At 45.2% G+C, this 18,734-nt stretch overlaps 1 protein-coding gene across 1 annotated transcript in view; it reads left to right on the top strand.

The window, feature by feature from the left end:
• Window positions 1-5,503: 5,503 nt before the first annotated feature.
• The window catches only part of LOC141117132 (receptor-interacting serine/threonine-protein kinase 3-like), a 193,792-nt gene continuing 180,561 nt past the window's right edge, over window positions 5,504-18,734 (top strand). Inside the window, exon 1 of the mRNA XM_073609770.1 lies at window positions 5,504-5,651. Coding sequence (XP_073465871.1) covers window positions 5,518-5,651 — 134 coding nt within the window. The 5' untranslated portion in view covers window positions 5,504-5,517. The remainder of the gene's footprint in view (window positions 5,652-18,734) is intronic.

The following is an 18,734-nucleotide window of genomic DNA, read 5'->3' as shown; positions in this document are numbered from 1 at the left end:
TAGAAAGCAGGTGTATAAGAAGGTAAAAGTGTCATAGGCTGTTTCACAGTTTTTTTTTTTTTTTTCTGCACCCTTCTTAACCCTGCATGTCTTCCTCCAGTTTGTAATGAGGAGGAAGAAAAGGGGGGATGAGAGTGGTGAGAATGACAAATTTTCAAACCAATAATATTAACCGCTCTAATTCTAACCAAGTTTGTGCCAAGACTGTCTTTCTTTGATGGAATTTGAATCAGCAAGCAGCAGTCTAGTGAAGTAGGCTCCCATCCCAGATGCTAAGAACCTTTTTGTCAATGGTTCCAGGTATTACACCACAGATGGTAAGCCACACACAGGTTATGCAGTGACCACAGTCCCAATGTCTGGGTTATTGTCATATGAGGTTTGTTTGGAGGTCAACCAAAACCAGAGTTGTACTTTCCTCATTAGCTGTCACCTACATTCTCAGCTGATGGGGTGGGTGCAATCACTGTAACATGAACTTCAAAAGGTCCACCACAGGGTTCACGAATCTTTCCTGGACCCTGACACAATAACCAGTTTACATTCTTTCCAACCAGGTGACTGGGTCATTGTAAAGAAGTTTGAGGGACAAGACCAGGCCAGCCACTGCAAGAAGCTGCTCAACTACACCAAAAGGATGAGGAGTATCTTTGTTTATTTATATTTCTAAAGTGTATTTTCCAACTAGCTAAGAAAGCGAACAGGACACATGGTGGGGTCTACTCTGAATCTCCACTGAGCTCTAGTGCCCCAGCGATGATGGCGGTACATGCTATATGTGACGTTCATATTGGTGTGAGGAGTTTTGACAAACTAGGAAAATCCAATCAGACACTTGTCAATAGAACTTAATGATACATTTCTAGAGGATAAAATTAATTATAATTTTAACAATAGCTCTGGTTCTTGCCAGCTTTGGTATCGGGATGACTAGGTAGCCCACAAGTGTTCTTCAACTTTAGTTTGGTATTAATTCGGATCTACAGCTTATAAGGTACTTTCCCTAAGGCAAGAGGTTCATGTGTGCTGGTGAAACTCACCCCAGCATCTTATGTCGCGGCCAATCGTGAGGATCTGATGGTGAGGGAGAAGGTAAGAATGGCAGAGACAGCTAGAAGGGAATTTCTTGTACACGGTGGGGGCTTAAGCTTATGAAACAATTAAACAATTTCTCATCCATTGAGGATGGGATGTTTTCATGTAACTGTTGAAGCTACAAGGAAGTTCCCACAGTCCAAGGGGGCTTTTTGGGAATTCATAACTAAAGATTGTTATATCTGGATTGAGGATACCAATGACAAAGTTCAGACCCATATGGATAAGGTTAGATCCCTGCAAGGCAAAGCCAGAGCTATAGCTAGTGAAGGTTGGAATCCTTTTAAGGGCTTGGCAAACCTGGGGGATTTTTTATTTTTATCGGTTCATGGTTGAAGGAAGTAGGGGTATATATACTCATGTTGTTTTTGTTTCTATTCCATCTATATGTCGTGATGAGGTGCTCCTGTTGCCTGATTGGACGCGTGACCAGAGCCCGGGCAGATGACCACATCTTCCTCACCGAGATGAGACGCCCCGAGGCCCAGCCCACGTACAAGACACAGAGGATCCCAGACCGACCAGCGATTACTACAGCTCACCATGTCGTGTCCTCCCTATAAGTCATTCCTCCTGAAGAACAGAGTATACAAGTCAAGCCGTGTTTTCCTTTTTTCTTATGGACTCATATGGACTGTAAGGACTGATAAATTTCCAGGTGTAAGAAAAAGATCAAGATTCATCGAGGGACACATGAGAGGATATGACAAAGAGGAGGAGCTGTTGTGGAAAATGTTATTAATGTATGTCGTCAGATGCCCCCCAGTGTCAGTTTTGCTGCAATACGCTCATGTGAGGGTATTCGCACATACAGACGCTGGTGGAAGACCATTGGATGCGGAAACCTTCCCTTGGACACGGTGGATCTGTTTGCTCTTTTAAGGTTGTTTGTTTATGCCTCGCCAGGGAACTGGCCACTCCATGGCGATCGCAATTAAACTCCTAAGTAAGCATATCTGTGTACTTGGGTACTATAGTATAACCATACAGGATTATGGCCCACTGAGCCATAGTTTTGTATGGCTCTCATAACTGGTAGCAGTGGAGGTGTGCACACGGTTGTGTTCAAAACCATGTGCTTGCCGCATGATTTTGCACACCACCGTCTGCACACGTCACTACTGCATTTCTATTTGATTATATGTGTGTCATTGGTTCTCTTGAATGAATACAAATGTCTGATTGACTGATTCTGAAGTCAGCAGCCTCTTTTGTTATCGATGTGTTTAGTATAAATAAAAGCCACTTGGCTACCTGTTCAGGATTTTATACTGAGCTTGAGGTGACACCAACGTCTGTTTGTGTTACTTGGAGAGAAAGAAAGGCGCGCTTTCCCGGCATTATGTAAGAGAGCTTTTTGTGCTTTTAAGCGCAAAGAAATGATATGCTTATAGGGAGAAGCTTAGATTTTCCTTGACACCAGCCTGTCAGTTTAGGTGGACGGCCATGTCTTGGTAGGTTTGCAGTTGTGCCATACTCTTTCCATTTTCGGATGATGGATTGAACAGTGCTCCGTGAGATGTTCAAAGCTTGGAATATTTTTTTTATAACCTAACCATGCATTAAAGTTCTCCACAACTTTATCCCTGACCTGTCTGGTGTGTTCCTTGGCCTTCCTGATGCTGTTTGTTCAATAAGGTTCTCTAACAAACCTCTGAGGGCTTCACAGAACAGATGTATTTATACTGAGATTAAATTACACAGAGGTGGACTCTATTTACTAATTAGGTGACTTCTGAAGGCAATTGGTTCCACTAGATGTTAGTTAGGGGTATCAGAGTAAAGGGGGCTGAATACAAATGCACGCCACACTTTTCACATATTTATTTGTAAAAAATGTTCAAAACCATTTATTGTTTATCTTCCACTTCACAATTATTGTCACTTTGTGTTGGTCTATCATATAAAATACATTTAAGTTTTTGGTTGTAACATGACAAAATGTGGAAAATGTCAAGGGGTATGAATACTTTTTCAAGGCACATTATGTACTGTACCTATAGGTAAGCTTTAGGCTTCATGTACACTACAGCTCCTAAACTTGAGTTTAGGAGCTTTTGGCATTTTTTTGTCAAAGCTCCTAAACTCAATTCCATAAAAGCCTATGGGCAGTGGCGGCCGGTGCTCCATTTTTTTGGGAGGGGTGGTGGTGGGCGGCAAACAAACTTGTAGAGCCACCATTTGCGGCTATCACAGCTCCGAGTCACTTTGGATAAGTCTCTATGAGCTTGCCACATCTTACCACTGGGATTTTTGCCCATTCCTCCTTGCAAAACTGCTCCAGCTCCTTCAATTTGGATGATTTGCGCTTGTGAACAGCAATCTTTAAGTCTGACCACAGATTTTCTATTGGATTGAGGTCTGGGCTTTGACTAGGCCATTCCAACACATTTACATGTTTCCCCTTAAACCACTTAAGTGTTGCTTTAGCAGTTTGTTTGGGGTCATTGTCCTGCTGGAAGGTGAACCTCCATACTAGCCTCAAATAACACACAGAGGGGTACAGGTTTTGCTCAAGAATATCCCTGTATTTAGCACCATCCATCTTTCCATCAAATCTGACCAGTTTCCCAGTCCTGACTGCAGAAAAACATCCCCACAGCATGATGCTGCCACCACCATGTTTCACTGTGGGGATGGTGTTCTTTGAGTGATGTGATGTGTTGGGTTTGCACCAGACATAGCATCTTCTTTGTTGGCCAAAAAGTTAAATTGTAGTCTCATCAGACCAGAGCACCTTCCTCCATACATTTTGGGAGTCTCCCACATGCCTTTTCGCAAACTCAAAATGTGTCATTTTGTTTTTTGCTGAAAGTAATGGCTTTCTTCTGGCCACTCTGCCATAAAGCCCAACTCTATGGAGCATAGGGCTTATTGTCGTCCTATGTACAGATACTCCAGTCTCTGCTGTGGAACTCTGCAGCTCCTCCAGGGTTACCTTAGGTCTCTGTGCTGCCTCTCTGATTAATGCCCTCCTTGCCCGGTCTGTAAGTTTTGGTGTGTGACCGTCTTTTGGCAGGTTTGCTGTTGTGCCATGTTCTTTTCATTTGGTTATGATAGATTTGATGGTGCCCCTAGGGATCATCAAAGATTTGGATATTTTTTTATAACCTAACCCTGAATTGTACTTCTCAACAACATTGTCCCTTACTTGTTTGGAGAGTTCTTGCTTAGGTGTTTCAGCCTCAGGGGCCTTTCAAAAAGGTGTGTATATGTAATAACAGATCATGTGACACTTAGATTGCACACAGGTAGACATCATTTCACTAATTATGTGACTTCTGAAGGTAATTGGTTGCACCAGAGCTTATGGACTTCATAACAAAGGGGGTGAATACATACGCACATGCCAATTATCATTTTTTTATTTCTGAAAAATAGTTTTATGTATATATTTTTCTAATTTTACTTCACCAACTTAGACCATTGTGTTCTGATCCATCACACATAATTCAGATTTAAAAAACATTGAACTAAAGACTGTAATGTAACAAAATAGGTAAAAAGCCAAGGGGGGTGAACACTTTTGCAAGGCACTGTATGTCACTGCTGTCTGGACTGGTCTTCATTAGTGACATATTTAACATAGGGGATTACTTACACAGCCCTGGTGTTTATTTAAATTTCTTTAAAGTGGTTGTAAAGGCACAAAGTTTTTTTACTATGCATGAAGGTAAAAAAACTTCTGTATGCAGCAACCCCCCAGCCCCCCTAATACTTACCCAAGCCCACTCTCGATGCAGTGATGTCCACGAGAGCCTTGCCTCTCCAGGGACTCACACTCCTGATTGACTATTGGCAGCATCGAGAGCCAGTCAGGAGACAGAGGGGGCAGAGCTGAACCGAAGTGGACACACAGAGCAGCGGCTTGGCTCTGGTGCCCCATAATAAGCTGCTTGCTGTGGGGGCACCCAACAGGAGGGAGGGGCCAGGAGCACAGAAGAAGGACCCGAGCAGAGGTATTCATTTTTTTCAGTGGAATGATTAAGTGGTCAAAATTATTAGTGCGCCCCCCCCCCCCCCCTCAGTTTTGACTGTGGTATCTTATGTGACCCCCCTATATATTGTTCCTAGTTTCCCCATTGCTTGGCACCCAAGAGTTAATTGGGAAAACATGGAGGAAAGTAACACCTGCCCCATGAGCTATTCCTCTGGTTATTAATATCTTGTACTGCCATCTTACACGCACACAAATAACAACGAAGCACAGTCATTGCATATCTGCCCTTAGGAAAGTGATAAAAGACTTTGAAAAATTCAATTACCATAAGTGAAACAAGAGCAGAAACTCCTTGTCTACATTGTAATCCTATGCACACAGTGTGACATCCTCTATGGGCTCTGATCTCCACCCCTCAAGCAATCATAAAGCCTTCCACACCTGTAACAGCTCAGTAATTTTGTTGTCTGCCGAGCTCCAACATGCAGCATCTCCCATCCGGAGATCTGGAGAGGCTAATGCTGGTGGGAAATGGAGGATTTGGGAATGTCTATAGAGGACGGAGCCGGCAGCTGAGAATGAATGTAGCACTGAAAGTGGTGAAAGAAGGCTGTAGGTATGTACTAACTTAAGATACTTCTGAAACACTGTTTTTCATAGGTGATCCCCAAAAACTCTTCTCTTCAGGGAAGCCTATTCCAACTCCACCTAAAAAGGAAGGGTTATAACCATGTCATCCATGTCCCATTGGAGAGATTTCCCATCATTTCCTGTCTCATAGCCAAAACAGAAATTGAGAGGAAAAGTGAGGGAACCCCTGTTTGTCACCAAAACCAGTGCCCCCATTGAAAGATTTCCCCTCTGTTACTGTTCTGGTGACAACCCAAAATTTGTGTTTTTCTCTCACTTTTACTTTCACTTTCAATGATAATGGTAAACAGGGAGCACAGACAGAGATAAAAAACCTGATAGGGGTTCTGGTCCCCCTCCACTATATCCTATCTTTAGGCTACTTTCACACTGAGGCAGTTTTCAGGTGTTTTAGCACTAAAAATAGCACCTGTAAAGAGCCTCAAAATGACCTCTCATGCCTCCCCAGTTTGAAAGCCCGAGTGTTTTCACACTGGGGTGGTGCGCTTGTGGTACAGGAAAAAAAGTCCTACCAACAGCATCTTTGGGGCGGTTTGGGAGTGCTGTATTCACCGCTTCTACACCGCCCCTGCGTATTGGAAAGAATGGGCAGCATTTCCGAAGCGCCTGAAATGCGCTTTGGAAATGCAGCAACACGGGTGTTTTTAACCCCTTCTTCGGCCGCTAGCAGGGGTTAAAAGCACCCTGCTAGCGACCGAAAAGCACCGCGTAAACAGCGCTAAAGTGCCGCTCAAACTAGCTAACTTAACTAGCTTTACTGCTAACGAACCCGCCGCCCAAGTGTGAAAGCAGCCTTACTTATACTTTAACTTACCCCTACATTTAATACTTTTTGTATCACTTGCCCTTCCCTTTTAGATTGAAAGGTCTCATGAGCAGGCTCCTCTTAATTCTCTTTACTTGTATTGTAACTGTACTGTCTTCCTTTATTTTGCAAAGCGCTGCACAAACTGTTGGCGCTATATAAATCCTGTATAATAGTTAACAATAACAATACATTGTTATCATTATAATTATTATTATTACTTTTATCAACCTTTTCACTGTCAGAGCCGTTTTTGCATATTTTGCACACATGTTTAAAAAATTAGACCTGAAGATTATAAAAAAAACCCCCAAACATTATATATTTTCTGAAAGCAGACACCCTAGAGCATTACAAACATGTCAAACCTTACATTTTTGTGCGCCTGTGAAATGGCGACAAACTTTATTACCCTATATTTTCTATAGGAAAAGCTTCCAAAGCCTATAGGTCATCAGTTTGGTGTTACAGAGGAGATCTGGTTATAGAATTATTGCTCTCACTCCGGCGTGTGTGGCGATATGTAACGTGTATCGCAAACAAAGTTTTCGCATGTAGGCACCCCCGACGTGTGCTTTTACGTTCCTGCGTGTGTATATGTGGGGGTGGGAGGCCTCAAAATTTTATGATAGGGATTTTATGTGCTTGGGTGTTAATTTTTTTTTTTTTGCTTAAAAAAGTTTTTTTTTTTTTTTTTAAAAGTCCCCTATGTGAAGATTTTTAGGTGACAGGTTCTCTTTAATGAGACATGTACAGTGCCTTGAAAAAGTATCCATACCCCTTGAAATTTCCCACATTTTGTCATGTTACAACCAAAAACGTAAATGTATTTTATTGGGATTTTATGTGATAGACCAACACAAAGTGGCACATAATTGTGAAGGGGAAGGAAAATGATAAATGGTTTTCAATTAAAAAAAAAAAAAATGTGAAAAGTGTGGCATGCATTTGGATTCAGCCCCCCTGAGTCGATACTTTGTAGAACCACCTTTCACTCCAATTACAGCTTCAAGTCTTTTTGGGGATGTCTCTACCAGCTTTGCACATCTAGAGAGTGACATTTTTGCCCATTCTTCTTTGCAAAATAGCTCAAGTTCTGTCAGATTGGATGGAGAGCATCTGTGAACAGCAATTTTCAAGTCTTGCCACAGATTCTCAATTGGATTTAGGTCTGGACTGTGATTGGGCCATTCTAACACATGAATATGCTTTGATCTAAACCATTCCATTGTAGCTCTGGCTGTATGTTTAGGGTTGTTGTCCTGCTGGAAGGTGAACCTCTGCCCCAGTCTCAAGTCTTTTGCAGACTCTAACAGGTTTTCTTCTAAGATTGCCCTGTATTTGGCTCCATCCATCTTCCCATCAACTCTGACCAGCTTCCCTGTCCCTGGTAAAGAAAAGCATCCCCACAACATGATTCTGCCACCACCATGTTTCACAGTGGGGATGGTGTGTTCAGGGTGATGTGCAGTGTTAGTTTTCCACCACAAATAGCATTGATGTATATCTATTTGAGTACGTATTATGTTTATCCACTTGCCGACCGCCACACGACGATATACGTCGGCAGAATGGCACGGGCAGGCAGAATCACGTACCTGTACGTCACCTGCCTCCCGCGGACGGAGGGTCCGATCGGACCGCCCCCCCGATGCCCGAGGCGGTCGGCATTTCTCCCCCGGCGATCGGAGGTGAGGGGGAGGCCATCCATTCGTGGCCACCCCCTCGCGATCGCTCCCGGTCAATGAAATCATTCCTCTGCTGCTGTATAGTAAACAGCAGCAGAGGAAATGATGTCATCTCTCCTCGGCTCGGTATTTTCCGTTCCAGCGCCGAGGAGAGAACACATCTGAGTGAGTGCACAACACACACACAGTAGAACACGCCAGGCAGACATTACACCCCCGATCACCCCTCCCCCTGTCACACTGACACCAAGCAGTTTTTTTTTTTTTTTTCTGATTACTGCATTGGTGTCAGTTTGTGACAGTTAGTGTGGTAGGGCAGTTAGTATTAGCCCCCTTTAGGTCTAGGGTACCCCCCTAACCCCCCCTAATAAAGTTTTAACCCCTTGATCACCCACCGTCTCCAGTGTCACTAAGCGATCATTTTTCTGATCGCTGTATTAGTGTCACTGGTGACGCTAGTTAGGGAGGTAAATATTTAGGTTCGCCATCAGCGTTTTATAGCGTCAGGGACCCCCATATACTACCTAATAAAGGTTTTAACCCCTTGATTGCCCCCTAGTTAACCCTTTCACCAGTGATCACCGTATAACTGTTACGGGTGACGCTGGTTAGTTGGTTTATTTTTTATAGTGTCAGGGCACCCGCCGTTTATTACCTAATAAAGGTTTAGCCCCCTGATCGCCCGGCGGTGATATGCGTCGCCCCAGGCAGCGTCAGGTTAGCGCCAGTACTGCTAACACCCACGCACGCAGCATACACCTCCCTTAGTGGTATAGTATCTGAACAGATCAATATCAGATCTATACTAGCGTCCCCAGCAGTTTAGGGTTCCCAAAAACGCAGTGTTAGCGGGATCAGCCCAGATACCTGCTAGCACCTGCGTTTTGCCCCTCCGCCCAGCCCACCCAAGTGCAGTATCGATCGATCACAATCACTTACAAAACACTAAACACATAACTGCAGCGTTTGCACAGTCAGGCCTGATCCCTGCGATCGCTAACAGTTTTTTTTGGTAGCGTTTTGGGGAGCTGGCAAGCACCAGCAGCCTAGTACAACCCGGTCATAGTCAAGCCAGCACTGCAGTAACACTTGGTGACGTGGCAAGTCCATAGTTGCCAATAGTCCCGAATTTCCCGGGACATTCACGAATTTTGGAGCCTCGTGACGATTTTATTGTTTCCCGCTATTTGTCCTGAATTTTGCCGCTTGTACTGAGCATCGGAAAAAAAAATTGGGCAATAAAGTGTTAACCAGGACTCTCACTCGGAGGAGGTTCGCCTCCTCCTGTTTACACAGCACCTCAGGCTCAGCCTGGGAGGGACCCCGAGGAGGAGAACGTGAAAGGTCCGGGGGAGCCCGAGGCCGGGACCACCAGGGAACAGTCGGCGCCACGTGGGGGGAGCTAGTGTGTCACTCGGTAAGTCAAAGTGCTCCTAGCTTCTGTTTGAGGGGGAAAAAAAATTTCTCCCTCCCCTCCGCTGCAATGTCTGATGTAAGGGGGGACTCCGCTGCAATGTCTGATGTAAGGGGGGACTCCGCTGCAATGTCTGATGTAAGGGGGGAATCCGCTGCAATGTCTGTAAGGGGGACTCCGCTGCAATGTCTGATGTAAGGGGGGACTCCGCTGCAATGTCTGATGTAAGGGGGGACTCCGCTGCAATGTCTGATGTAAGGGGGGACTCCGCTGCAATGTCTGCTGTAAGAGGGACTCTGCTGGCAATGTCTGATGTAAGGGGGGACTCCGCTGCAATGTCTGCTGTAAGAGGGACTCCGCTGCAATGTCTGATGTAAGGGGGGACTCCGCTGCAATGTCTGATGTAAGGGGGACTCTGCTGGCAATGCCTGATGTAAGGGAGGACTCCGCTGGGGACACCTGGTGGCAGGCGACGTGGCTAGTGACACGCTCAGGGCTTCCACTGATTCTGCATTATGGTGAGTTAAATAATTTCATTTTATATTACAATGTAATAATAGAAATAATGCACTTCAATCATCCTGACACCATAACAACCATGGTGCCGGGATGATTGAAGCGCCAACGCCAGGTGTTTGGAGTATCTTTATCTGCTGATTTGTTAAACTTTCTGGAATACACAAATTTCTACTGTTGTGTAGGATCTGGGCCTGCTGTCACTCCATCCCTCTTTCTTTCTCTTTTTCTTTCTCTCTTTCTTTTTCTTTCTCTCCCTCTTTCTTTCTTTCTCCCTCCATCCCTCATTCATCTCATACCACACCCCTTCCGAGCCACGCCCATTTAAGACACACCCACTATTCCGCTCAAGCCACGCCACAGTTTTCTATTACAGTATGCCCTGCCTACAAATGAATGCCACGCCCTCTAATTATAGCAGGCTCCGCCTACATGCAAAAAAGTGTCCCGAATTTTTTTTTTTTGCAACTATGCGAGTCCCATAAGTGCAGTTTGAGCTGGTGAGGTGGCAAGCACAAGTAGTGTCCCGCTGCCAGCGGTCGGCTTTCATGTAAAAGCAATCCCAGCTGCTAATTAGCCTCTAGACTGCTTTTACAAGCAGTGGGAGGGAATGCCCCCCCCCACCGTCTTCCGTGTTTTTCTCTGGCTCTCCTGTCTCAAAAGGGAACCTGAGAATGCAGCCGGTGATTCAGCCAGCTGACCATAGAGCTAATCAGAGACCAGAGTGGATCCAAACATCTCTATGGCCTAAGAAACCGGAAGCTACGAGCATTTCATGACTTAGATTTCGCCGGATGTAAACAGCGCCATTGGGAAATTGGGAAAGCATTTTATCACACCGATCTTGGTGTGGTCAGATGCTTTGAGGGCAGAGGAGAGATCTAGAGTCTAATAGACCCCAATTTTTTCAAAAAAGAGTACCTGTCACTACCTATTGCTATCATAGGGGATATTTACAGTCCCTGAGATAACAATAAAAATGATTAAAAAAAAATATGAAAGGAACAGTTTAAAAATAAGATAATAAAGCAAAAAAATAATAAAGAAAAAAAAAAAGCACCCCTGTCCCCCCTGCTCTCGCGCTAAGGCGAACGCAAGCGTCAGTCTGGCGTCAAATGTAAACAGCAATTGCACCATGCATGTGAGGTATCACCGCGAAGGTCAGATCGAGGGCAGTAATTTCAGTAGTAAACCTCCTCTGTAAATCTAAAGTGGTAACCTGTAAAGGCTTTTAAAGGCTTTTAAAAATGTATTTAGTTTGTCACCACTGCACGTTTGTGCGCAATTTTAAAGCATGTCATGTTTGGTATCCATGTACTCGGCCTAAGATCATCTTTTTTATTTCATCAAACATTTGGGCAATATAGTGTGTTTTAGTGCATTGAAATTTTAAAAAGTGTGTTTTTTCCCAAAAAAATGCATTTGAAAAATCGCTGCGCAAATACTGTATGAAAAAAAAAAATGAAACACCCACCATTTTTTTTAAATCAAAAAGGTTTTTATTTTGCATAAGAAACACATACATATAGCATACAGGTAAAAGTACATAACGTATACATATCTCGGAGTTCTCTCATAGCATTTTATGGAAACATTTATCAGCTACCTCAGGTTATTATAAGACGGTTCTGATTACATTCTATCAGGAATATAACCTATCATACCATTATCTTTTAATAATAATAGATCTAACATGTAATGTAGTTCGCAAGGAGTATATATCCAAATAAAATACAATTTAAGCAAGTGCCAGCTATAATAATGTTACCCTTATATGCTGAAAGCACTAGTGATCTCTGATAACCTTAGAGTATAAAAATAGAAAACACATCATTCATTTAACAGCAGCATTGAAATCAACTCTTCTACATTATAATTCCGTCAACCTTGTTTAAATTCGTTATGTTTGAGTCAATATAATATTCATCGGTGGAAGAGAAAGTAAAATAGAAGAGAAAGAAGAGAAGAAAGAGAAGAAAGGAGAGAAAGAAAAGGAGATATAGGAGCAGAACAGAGCAAAACTTTGCCATACAGTACCATATCACATATACTGCCATATATCCCACAGGGAATGTCCCTTCTTATACCTCCCGCTTCTTTGCATGTGTACAGTTGCCATACAGTAATCGAGTCTACATCAACCCAAGAGTAGCCTATCTTTAATTAGTTGTTGTGGGGCCAAACCAGGAACGTCTATCCATGCCTGCCATATTGAAAGGAACTTTTGTGGGCCTTCCTATGTTGGTAAGTAACTTTTTCTCTTATTAGGAGCCTGTTCACGCTGTCTATCCATTGCCTCCTGGTGGGAACTCGCGGGGTGATCCACCACTGGGCAATTAGTCTCCTCGCTGTGTATAATAAACGGATAAGCGCCATACGTGTAGGTGGGGGTGCTAACTCTTCGTCTATTCCCCCCAGTAAACAGACCATTGGAGTTCTCTCAAGAGGTATCATATATACTTCCGAAATCGTGTCCAGTACTTCCTTCCAATATCTGAATAACTTGGGGCATTTCCATGTCATGTGGAGCAAGTCTCCATGATCGCGTTCACATTTTGGGCACAGGGATGAATCTCTAATTCCCCATTTATAAAGTTGGAGGGGGGTTCTGTACGCCCTATGCAGTAAGTAGAGGTGTGAGAGTTTCTGGGACGCAGATATTGATACCAGGGGGGCATTCATAAGGCATATATTCCAACTGTCTCCGTCCAATTCTCCTATATCTTCCTCCCACCGCTGTCTGCATGGTATTCTAGAGGGATCTTGTATTCGTGCTATAAGAGTATTATAGCATCTAGATATCATGCCTTTTTTAACTTCATCTATAAAAACATCCTGTATAATCGGATGTTCTGTTTGTTGGGTCCGGACAGTTCTATTCTGGGTTTGTAAGGCATGATGCAGTTGGAGATATTTATAAAAATTATTATGTGGGATCCCAAACTCTATTTGAATCTGCTGAAATGATTTAAGAGTGTTATCTTGGTATAATTGTGAGATATATTTGATGCCTGCGTCCTCCCAACTCTTGAAGCCTTTTAGTTTTTGTATTTCTTTCAGTTGTCTATTTCGCCAGAGAGGCGGGCTGGATAGAAAGCCCGTGATGCCTATTAGTTTCTTGACATAGGACCAAAATAAAATCAACAATTTAATCGTAGGAGCTTCCGGGTCTAAATGCAAGAATCCCGCCTCCAAATTTGCCAGGGCTGAATAATTGTTGTCTGCTAGTGTTATAAGTCTACGAATCGGGTCTTTCGGATCCAGCAAGCCCCATCCTCCTAGTTGTTGTAATTGGGAAGCTAAATAATACATTCTGGGATGAGGGACTGCAAGTCCCCCCTCCTCTTTGCCATGCTGTAGTGTTGATAGTTTTATCCTCGCTATTTTTTTCCTCCATATGAGTTCTCTGAATTGGGTCTCTATTAGGGATGAGCTTCGTGTTCGAGTCGAACCCATGTTCGACTCGAACATCGGCTGTTCGCCCGTTCGCCGAATTGCGAATGATATGGGCCGTTCGCGCCAAATTCGTGTGGCGCGTCACGGCCCATAATTCACTGCGGCATGGCAGTGCATTGCTTGCTGATGATTGGCCAAGCATGCACTATGACCCGCATGCTTGGCCAATCACAGCGCCGCCTGAACAGAGAGCCATAATTGGCCAAAGCCAAGGAGGCTTTGGCCAATTATGGCTCAGGGGATTTAGTACACGCCCCACACTATATAAGGCCGCCTGCACGGCGGCCCTGTGTAGTGTGTGTTCCGGCGTTCATTGAGAGAGAGAGAGAGAGACAGACAGTGTCATTTGATTTGAGTTAGATAGATTAGGCAGAACAGTCAGTCAGTTAGCTGCACTTACAGTGTATTGTGTATATATATGCATCCCAGGTGTTGCATATATATATATATACACTGTATTCAGTTTAGCTAGATCCGTTCCTGTTATCTTCTAGACTATTTACATTTAGTGCAGTGCGTCCTGCTCACAGTGTTCAGCTAGATCCGTTCCTGTTATCTTCCTACTGACAGGCAGGCTTGTCTGGTTACAGTATATAAAGCTACCTGAAGAAAATTACTGGTGTTCTATTTGATCCTATTAGTACCACGGTCAGGCAGCTAAACTATTTACATTTAGTACAGTGCGTCCTGCTCACAGTGTTCAGCTAGATCCGTTCCTGTTATCTTCCTACTGACAGGCAGGCTTGTCTGGTTACAGTATATAAAGCTACCTGAAGAAAATTACTGGTGTTCTATTTGATCCTATTAGTACCACGGTCAGGCAGCTAGACTATTTACATTTAGTACAGTGCGTCCTGCTCACAGTGTTCAGCTAGATCCGTTCCTGTTATCTTCCTACTGACAGGCAGGCTTGTCTGGTTACAGTATATAAAGCTACCTGAAGAAAATTACTGGTGTTCTATTTGATCCTATTAGTACCACGGTCAGGCAGCTAGACTATTTACATTTAGTACAGTGCGTCCTGCTCACAGTGTTCAGCTAGATCCGTTCCTGTTATCTTCCTACTGACAGGCAGGCTTGTCTGGTTACAGTATATAAAGCTACCTGAAGAAAATTACTGGTGTTCTATTTGATCCTATTAGTACCACGGTCAGGCAGCTAGACTATTTACATTTAGTAGAGTGCGTCCTGCTCACAGTGTTCAGCTAGATCCGTTCCTGTTATCTTCCTACTGACAGGCAGGCTTGTCTGGTTACAGTATATAAAGCTACCTGAAGAAAATTACTGGTGTTCTATTTGATCCTATTAGTACCACGGTCAGGCAGCTAGACTATTTACATTTAGTACAGTGCGTCCTGCTCACAGTGTTCAGCTAGATCCGTTCCTGTTATCTTCCTACTGACAGGCAGGCTTGTCTGGTTACAGTATATAAAGCTACCTGAAGAAAATTACTGGTGTTCTATTTGATCCTATTAGTACCACGGTCAGGCAGCTAGACTATTTACATTTAGTAGAGTGCGTCCTGCTCACAGTGTTCAGCTAGATCCGTTCCTGTTATCTTCCTACTGACAGGCAGGCTTGTCTGGTTACAGTATATAAAGCTACCTGAAGAAAATTACTGGTGTTCTATTTGATCCTATTAGTACCACGGTCAGGCAGCTAGACTATTTACATTTAGTACAGTGCGTCCTGCTCACAGTGTTCAGCTAGATCCGTTCCTGTTATCTTCCTACTGACAGGCAGGCTTGTCTGGTTACAGTATATAAAGCTACCTGAAGAAAATTACTGGTGTTCTATTTGATCCTATTAGTACCACGGTCAGGCAGCTAGACTATTTACATTTAGTACAGTGCGTCCTGCTCACAGTGTTCAGCTAGATCCGTTCCTGTTATCTTCCTACTGACAGGCAGGCTTGTCTGGTTACAGTATATAAAGCTACCTGAAGAAAATTACTGGTGTTCTATTTGATCCTATTAGTACCACGGTCAGGCAGCTAGACTATTTACATTTAGTACAGTGCGTCCTGCTCACAGTGTTCAGCTAGATCCGTTCCTGTTATCTTCCTACTGACAGGCAGGCTTGTCTGGTTACAGTATATAAAGCTACCTGAAGAAAATTACTGGTGTTCTATTTGATCCTATTAGTACCACGGTCAGGCAGCTAGACTATTTACATTTAGTACAGTGCGTCCTGCTCACAGTGTTCAGCTAGATCCGTTCCTGTTATCTTCCTACTGACAGGCAGGCTTGTCTGGTTACAGTATATAAAGCTACCTGAAGAAAATTACTGGTGTTCTATTTGATCCTATTAGTACCACGGTCAGGCAGCTAGACTATTTACATTTAGTACAGTGCGTCCTGCTCACAGTGTTCAGCTAGATCCGTTCCTGTTATCTTCCTACTGACAGGCAGGCTTGTCTGGTTACAGTATATAAAGCTACCTGAAGAAAATTACTGGTGTTCTATTTGATCCTATTAGTACCACGGTCAGGCAGCTAGACTATTTACATTTAGTACAGTGCGTCCTGCTCACAGTGTTCAGCTAGATCCGTTCCTGTTATCTTCCTACTGACAGGCAGGCTTGTCTGGTTACAGTATATAAAGCTACCTGAAGAAAATTACTGGTGTTCTATCCCAGCTTAGTGCAGCTACAGGCCATTAGTATGTCTGGAAGGCCAAGAAGGAGAGGCAGACAGTCACAAGCCAATAAGAGAGGGCAAGCAGGCTCTGTGTCTAGTGCTGGTCGTGGAGACGGTGCATCCTCATCAGCACGTGGCCATGGGACACGCTGGGCCTTTTTTTCGGCAGCTGGCCGTGTTGAGCCGCAACATGCGGAAGACTTGGTCGAGTGGATGACCAAGCCGTCCTCATCCTCCTCATCCTCTCTCACCCATGCCCAGGGTGCTTTGTCTGGCAAAGCAGCGGCCTCTTCCCTCAGCTCAATGTCATCAGTGACTCCTTCCCTAGCTCCACCATGTCCTCATGAGGATTCCCTCGAACTGTTTGACCACAGTGTTGGGTACATGCTCCAGGAGGATGCCCAGCGTTTGGAAGGCTCTGATGATGATACTGAGCTCGATGAAGGCAGTAACATGAGCACGGACAGAGGGGGTGCCCAAGAAGGACAGCAATCTGGCAGTCATGCTCCCCCTGCTGCAGCATACTGCCAGGTTTGCTCCAGTGATGAGGAGGGAGGGGATGATGAGGTCACTGACTCAACGTGGGTGCCTGATAGGAGAGAGGAGGAGGAGGAGGAGGAGGAGGCGGCACATCACCAACGAGGCAGGATGCCCTCCAGGGGCCAGCCTAAGGGCAGCACATTGACTGCATCACACCCCAAAGCTCCACATGTGCAGGGCGCTGCAGTCTCTGCGCGTTATTCAAAAAGTTCTTTGGTGTGGGCCTTTTTTGAGACGAGTGCATCAGATCGCACCGCTGCTATTTGCAACATATGTCTCAAGCGTATCTCACGTGGCCAAAACATCTCCCGCTTGGGTACCACATGCTTGACCAGACATATGTTGACCTGCCATGCAGTTCGTTGGCAAGCGTATCTAAAAGACCCACACCAAAGAACAAAGAGGATCTCTCCTTGCTCCTCATCAGCTGAGATTTCCAACCCCACTAGACCTCCAGTCCTCTCTGAGACCTGCAGTGAGAGGAATGAAGGTGTAGAATTAGGTGTGTCACAGCCAAGTACTTGTGGGCAATCTGCTTTTGGTACACCGACGTCAGATTGTACCAGGCAAATTTCCCTGCCCCAGCTGCTGCACCGCCGAAAGAAGTTTGCTCCCAGCCATCCACATGCCCAGCGGTTGAATGCTAGCTTGGCAAAATTGCTAGCACTTCAACTGCTGCCTTTTCAGTTGGTAGACTCTGCCCCCTTCCGTGAGTTTGTGGAATGTGCGGTTCCTCAGTGGCAGGTACCCAAACGCCACTTTTTCTCACGGAAGGCGATTCCGGCTCTCTACCGGCATGTGGAAGGCAATGTCCATGCCTCGCTGGACAGGGCGGTCAGCGGTAAGGTGCATATTACCGCTGACTCATGGTCCAGCAGGCATGGACAGGGACGTTACCTAAGTTTCACGGCACATTGGGTGACTCTGCTGGCAGCTGGGAAGGATGCAGGACAAGGTGCAGTAGTGTTGGAGGTTGTTCCGCCACCACGCCTCCAAAATGCTGATTGTGACACACCTCTCTCCTCCACCCCCTCCTCTTCTTCTTCCTCCATGGCCTCTGCCTCGGAACTCCGGTGCTCCGTAGTCGTTCAAGGGGCTACGCAAGTACGCAGGCCAAAAGATGCCATGCGGTGCTTGAGCTGGTGTGCTTGGGGGACAGGAGCCACACTGGGGCAGAGGTTCTGTCAGCTCTGCAGGGGTAGGTTCAGAGGTGGTTGACGCCACGCCAACTTAAGGCAGGAATGGTGGTTTGCGACAATGGCACCAACCTCCTCTCTGCCCTCCGACAGGGACAAATGACCCATGTGCCCTGTTTGGCTCACGTCCTTAACTTGGTGGTGCAGCGGTTCTTGGGCAGGTACCCGGGCTTACAGGATGTCCTGAGGCAGGCCAGGAAAGTCTGTGTGCATTTCCGCCGGTCATATAATGCCAGTGCTCGGCTGACGGACCTCCAAAAGGAGTTTAACCTGCCCAAGAACCGCCTAATCTGTGACATGCCCACCAGGTGGAACTCAACGTTGGCCATGCTGCAGCGGCTGCACACGCAGCAGAGGGCCATCAATGAGTACCTGTGCGACTATGGCACCAGGACAGGGTCAGGGGAGCTTGGTTTTTTTTCCCCACGCCAGTGGGCCATGATCAGGGATGCATGCACTGTCCTGTCACCATTCGAGGAGGCCACGAGGATGGTGAGCAGTGACAGTGCATGCATCAGTGACACTGTCCCCCTTGTCCACCTGTTGGAGCACACGCTGCGTGGAATAATGGACAGGGCACTTGAGGCAGAACAGAGGCAGGAAGAGGAGGACTTCCTTAGCTCTCAAGGCCCCCTTTATCCAGACAGTGTTCCTGCGTGCCCGCCGATCACACAGGAAGAGGACGAGGAGGAGGAGGAGGAGGAGGAAGATTGTGTCAGTATGGAGGTGGAGCCTGGCACTCAGCATCAGCAGCAGTCTTTAAGGGATCAGTCCCAAGAAACACATGGACTTGTA

Source organism: Aquarana catesbeiana, linkage group LG13 (assembly GCF_042186555.1).
Source record: "Aquarana catesbeiana isolate 2022-GZ linkage group LG13, ASM4218655v1, whole genome shotgun sequence".
NCBI classification, from domain to species: domain Eukaryota; kingdom Metazoa; phylum Chordata; class Amphibia; order Anura; family Ranidae; genus Aquarana; species Aquarana catesbeiana.
Note: the sequence above shows the minus strand (reverse complement) of the source record. Positions and strands in the feature narration are given on the sequence as shown.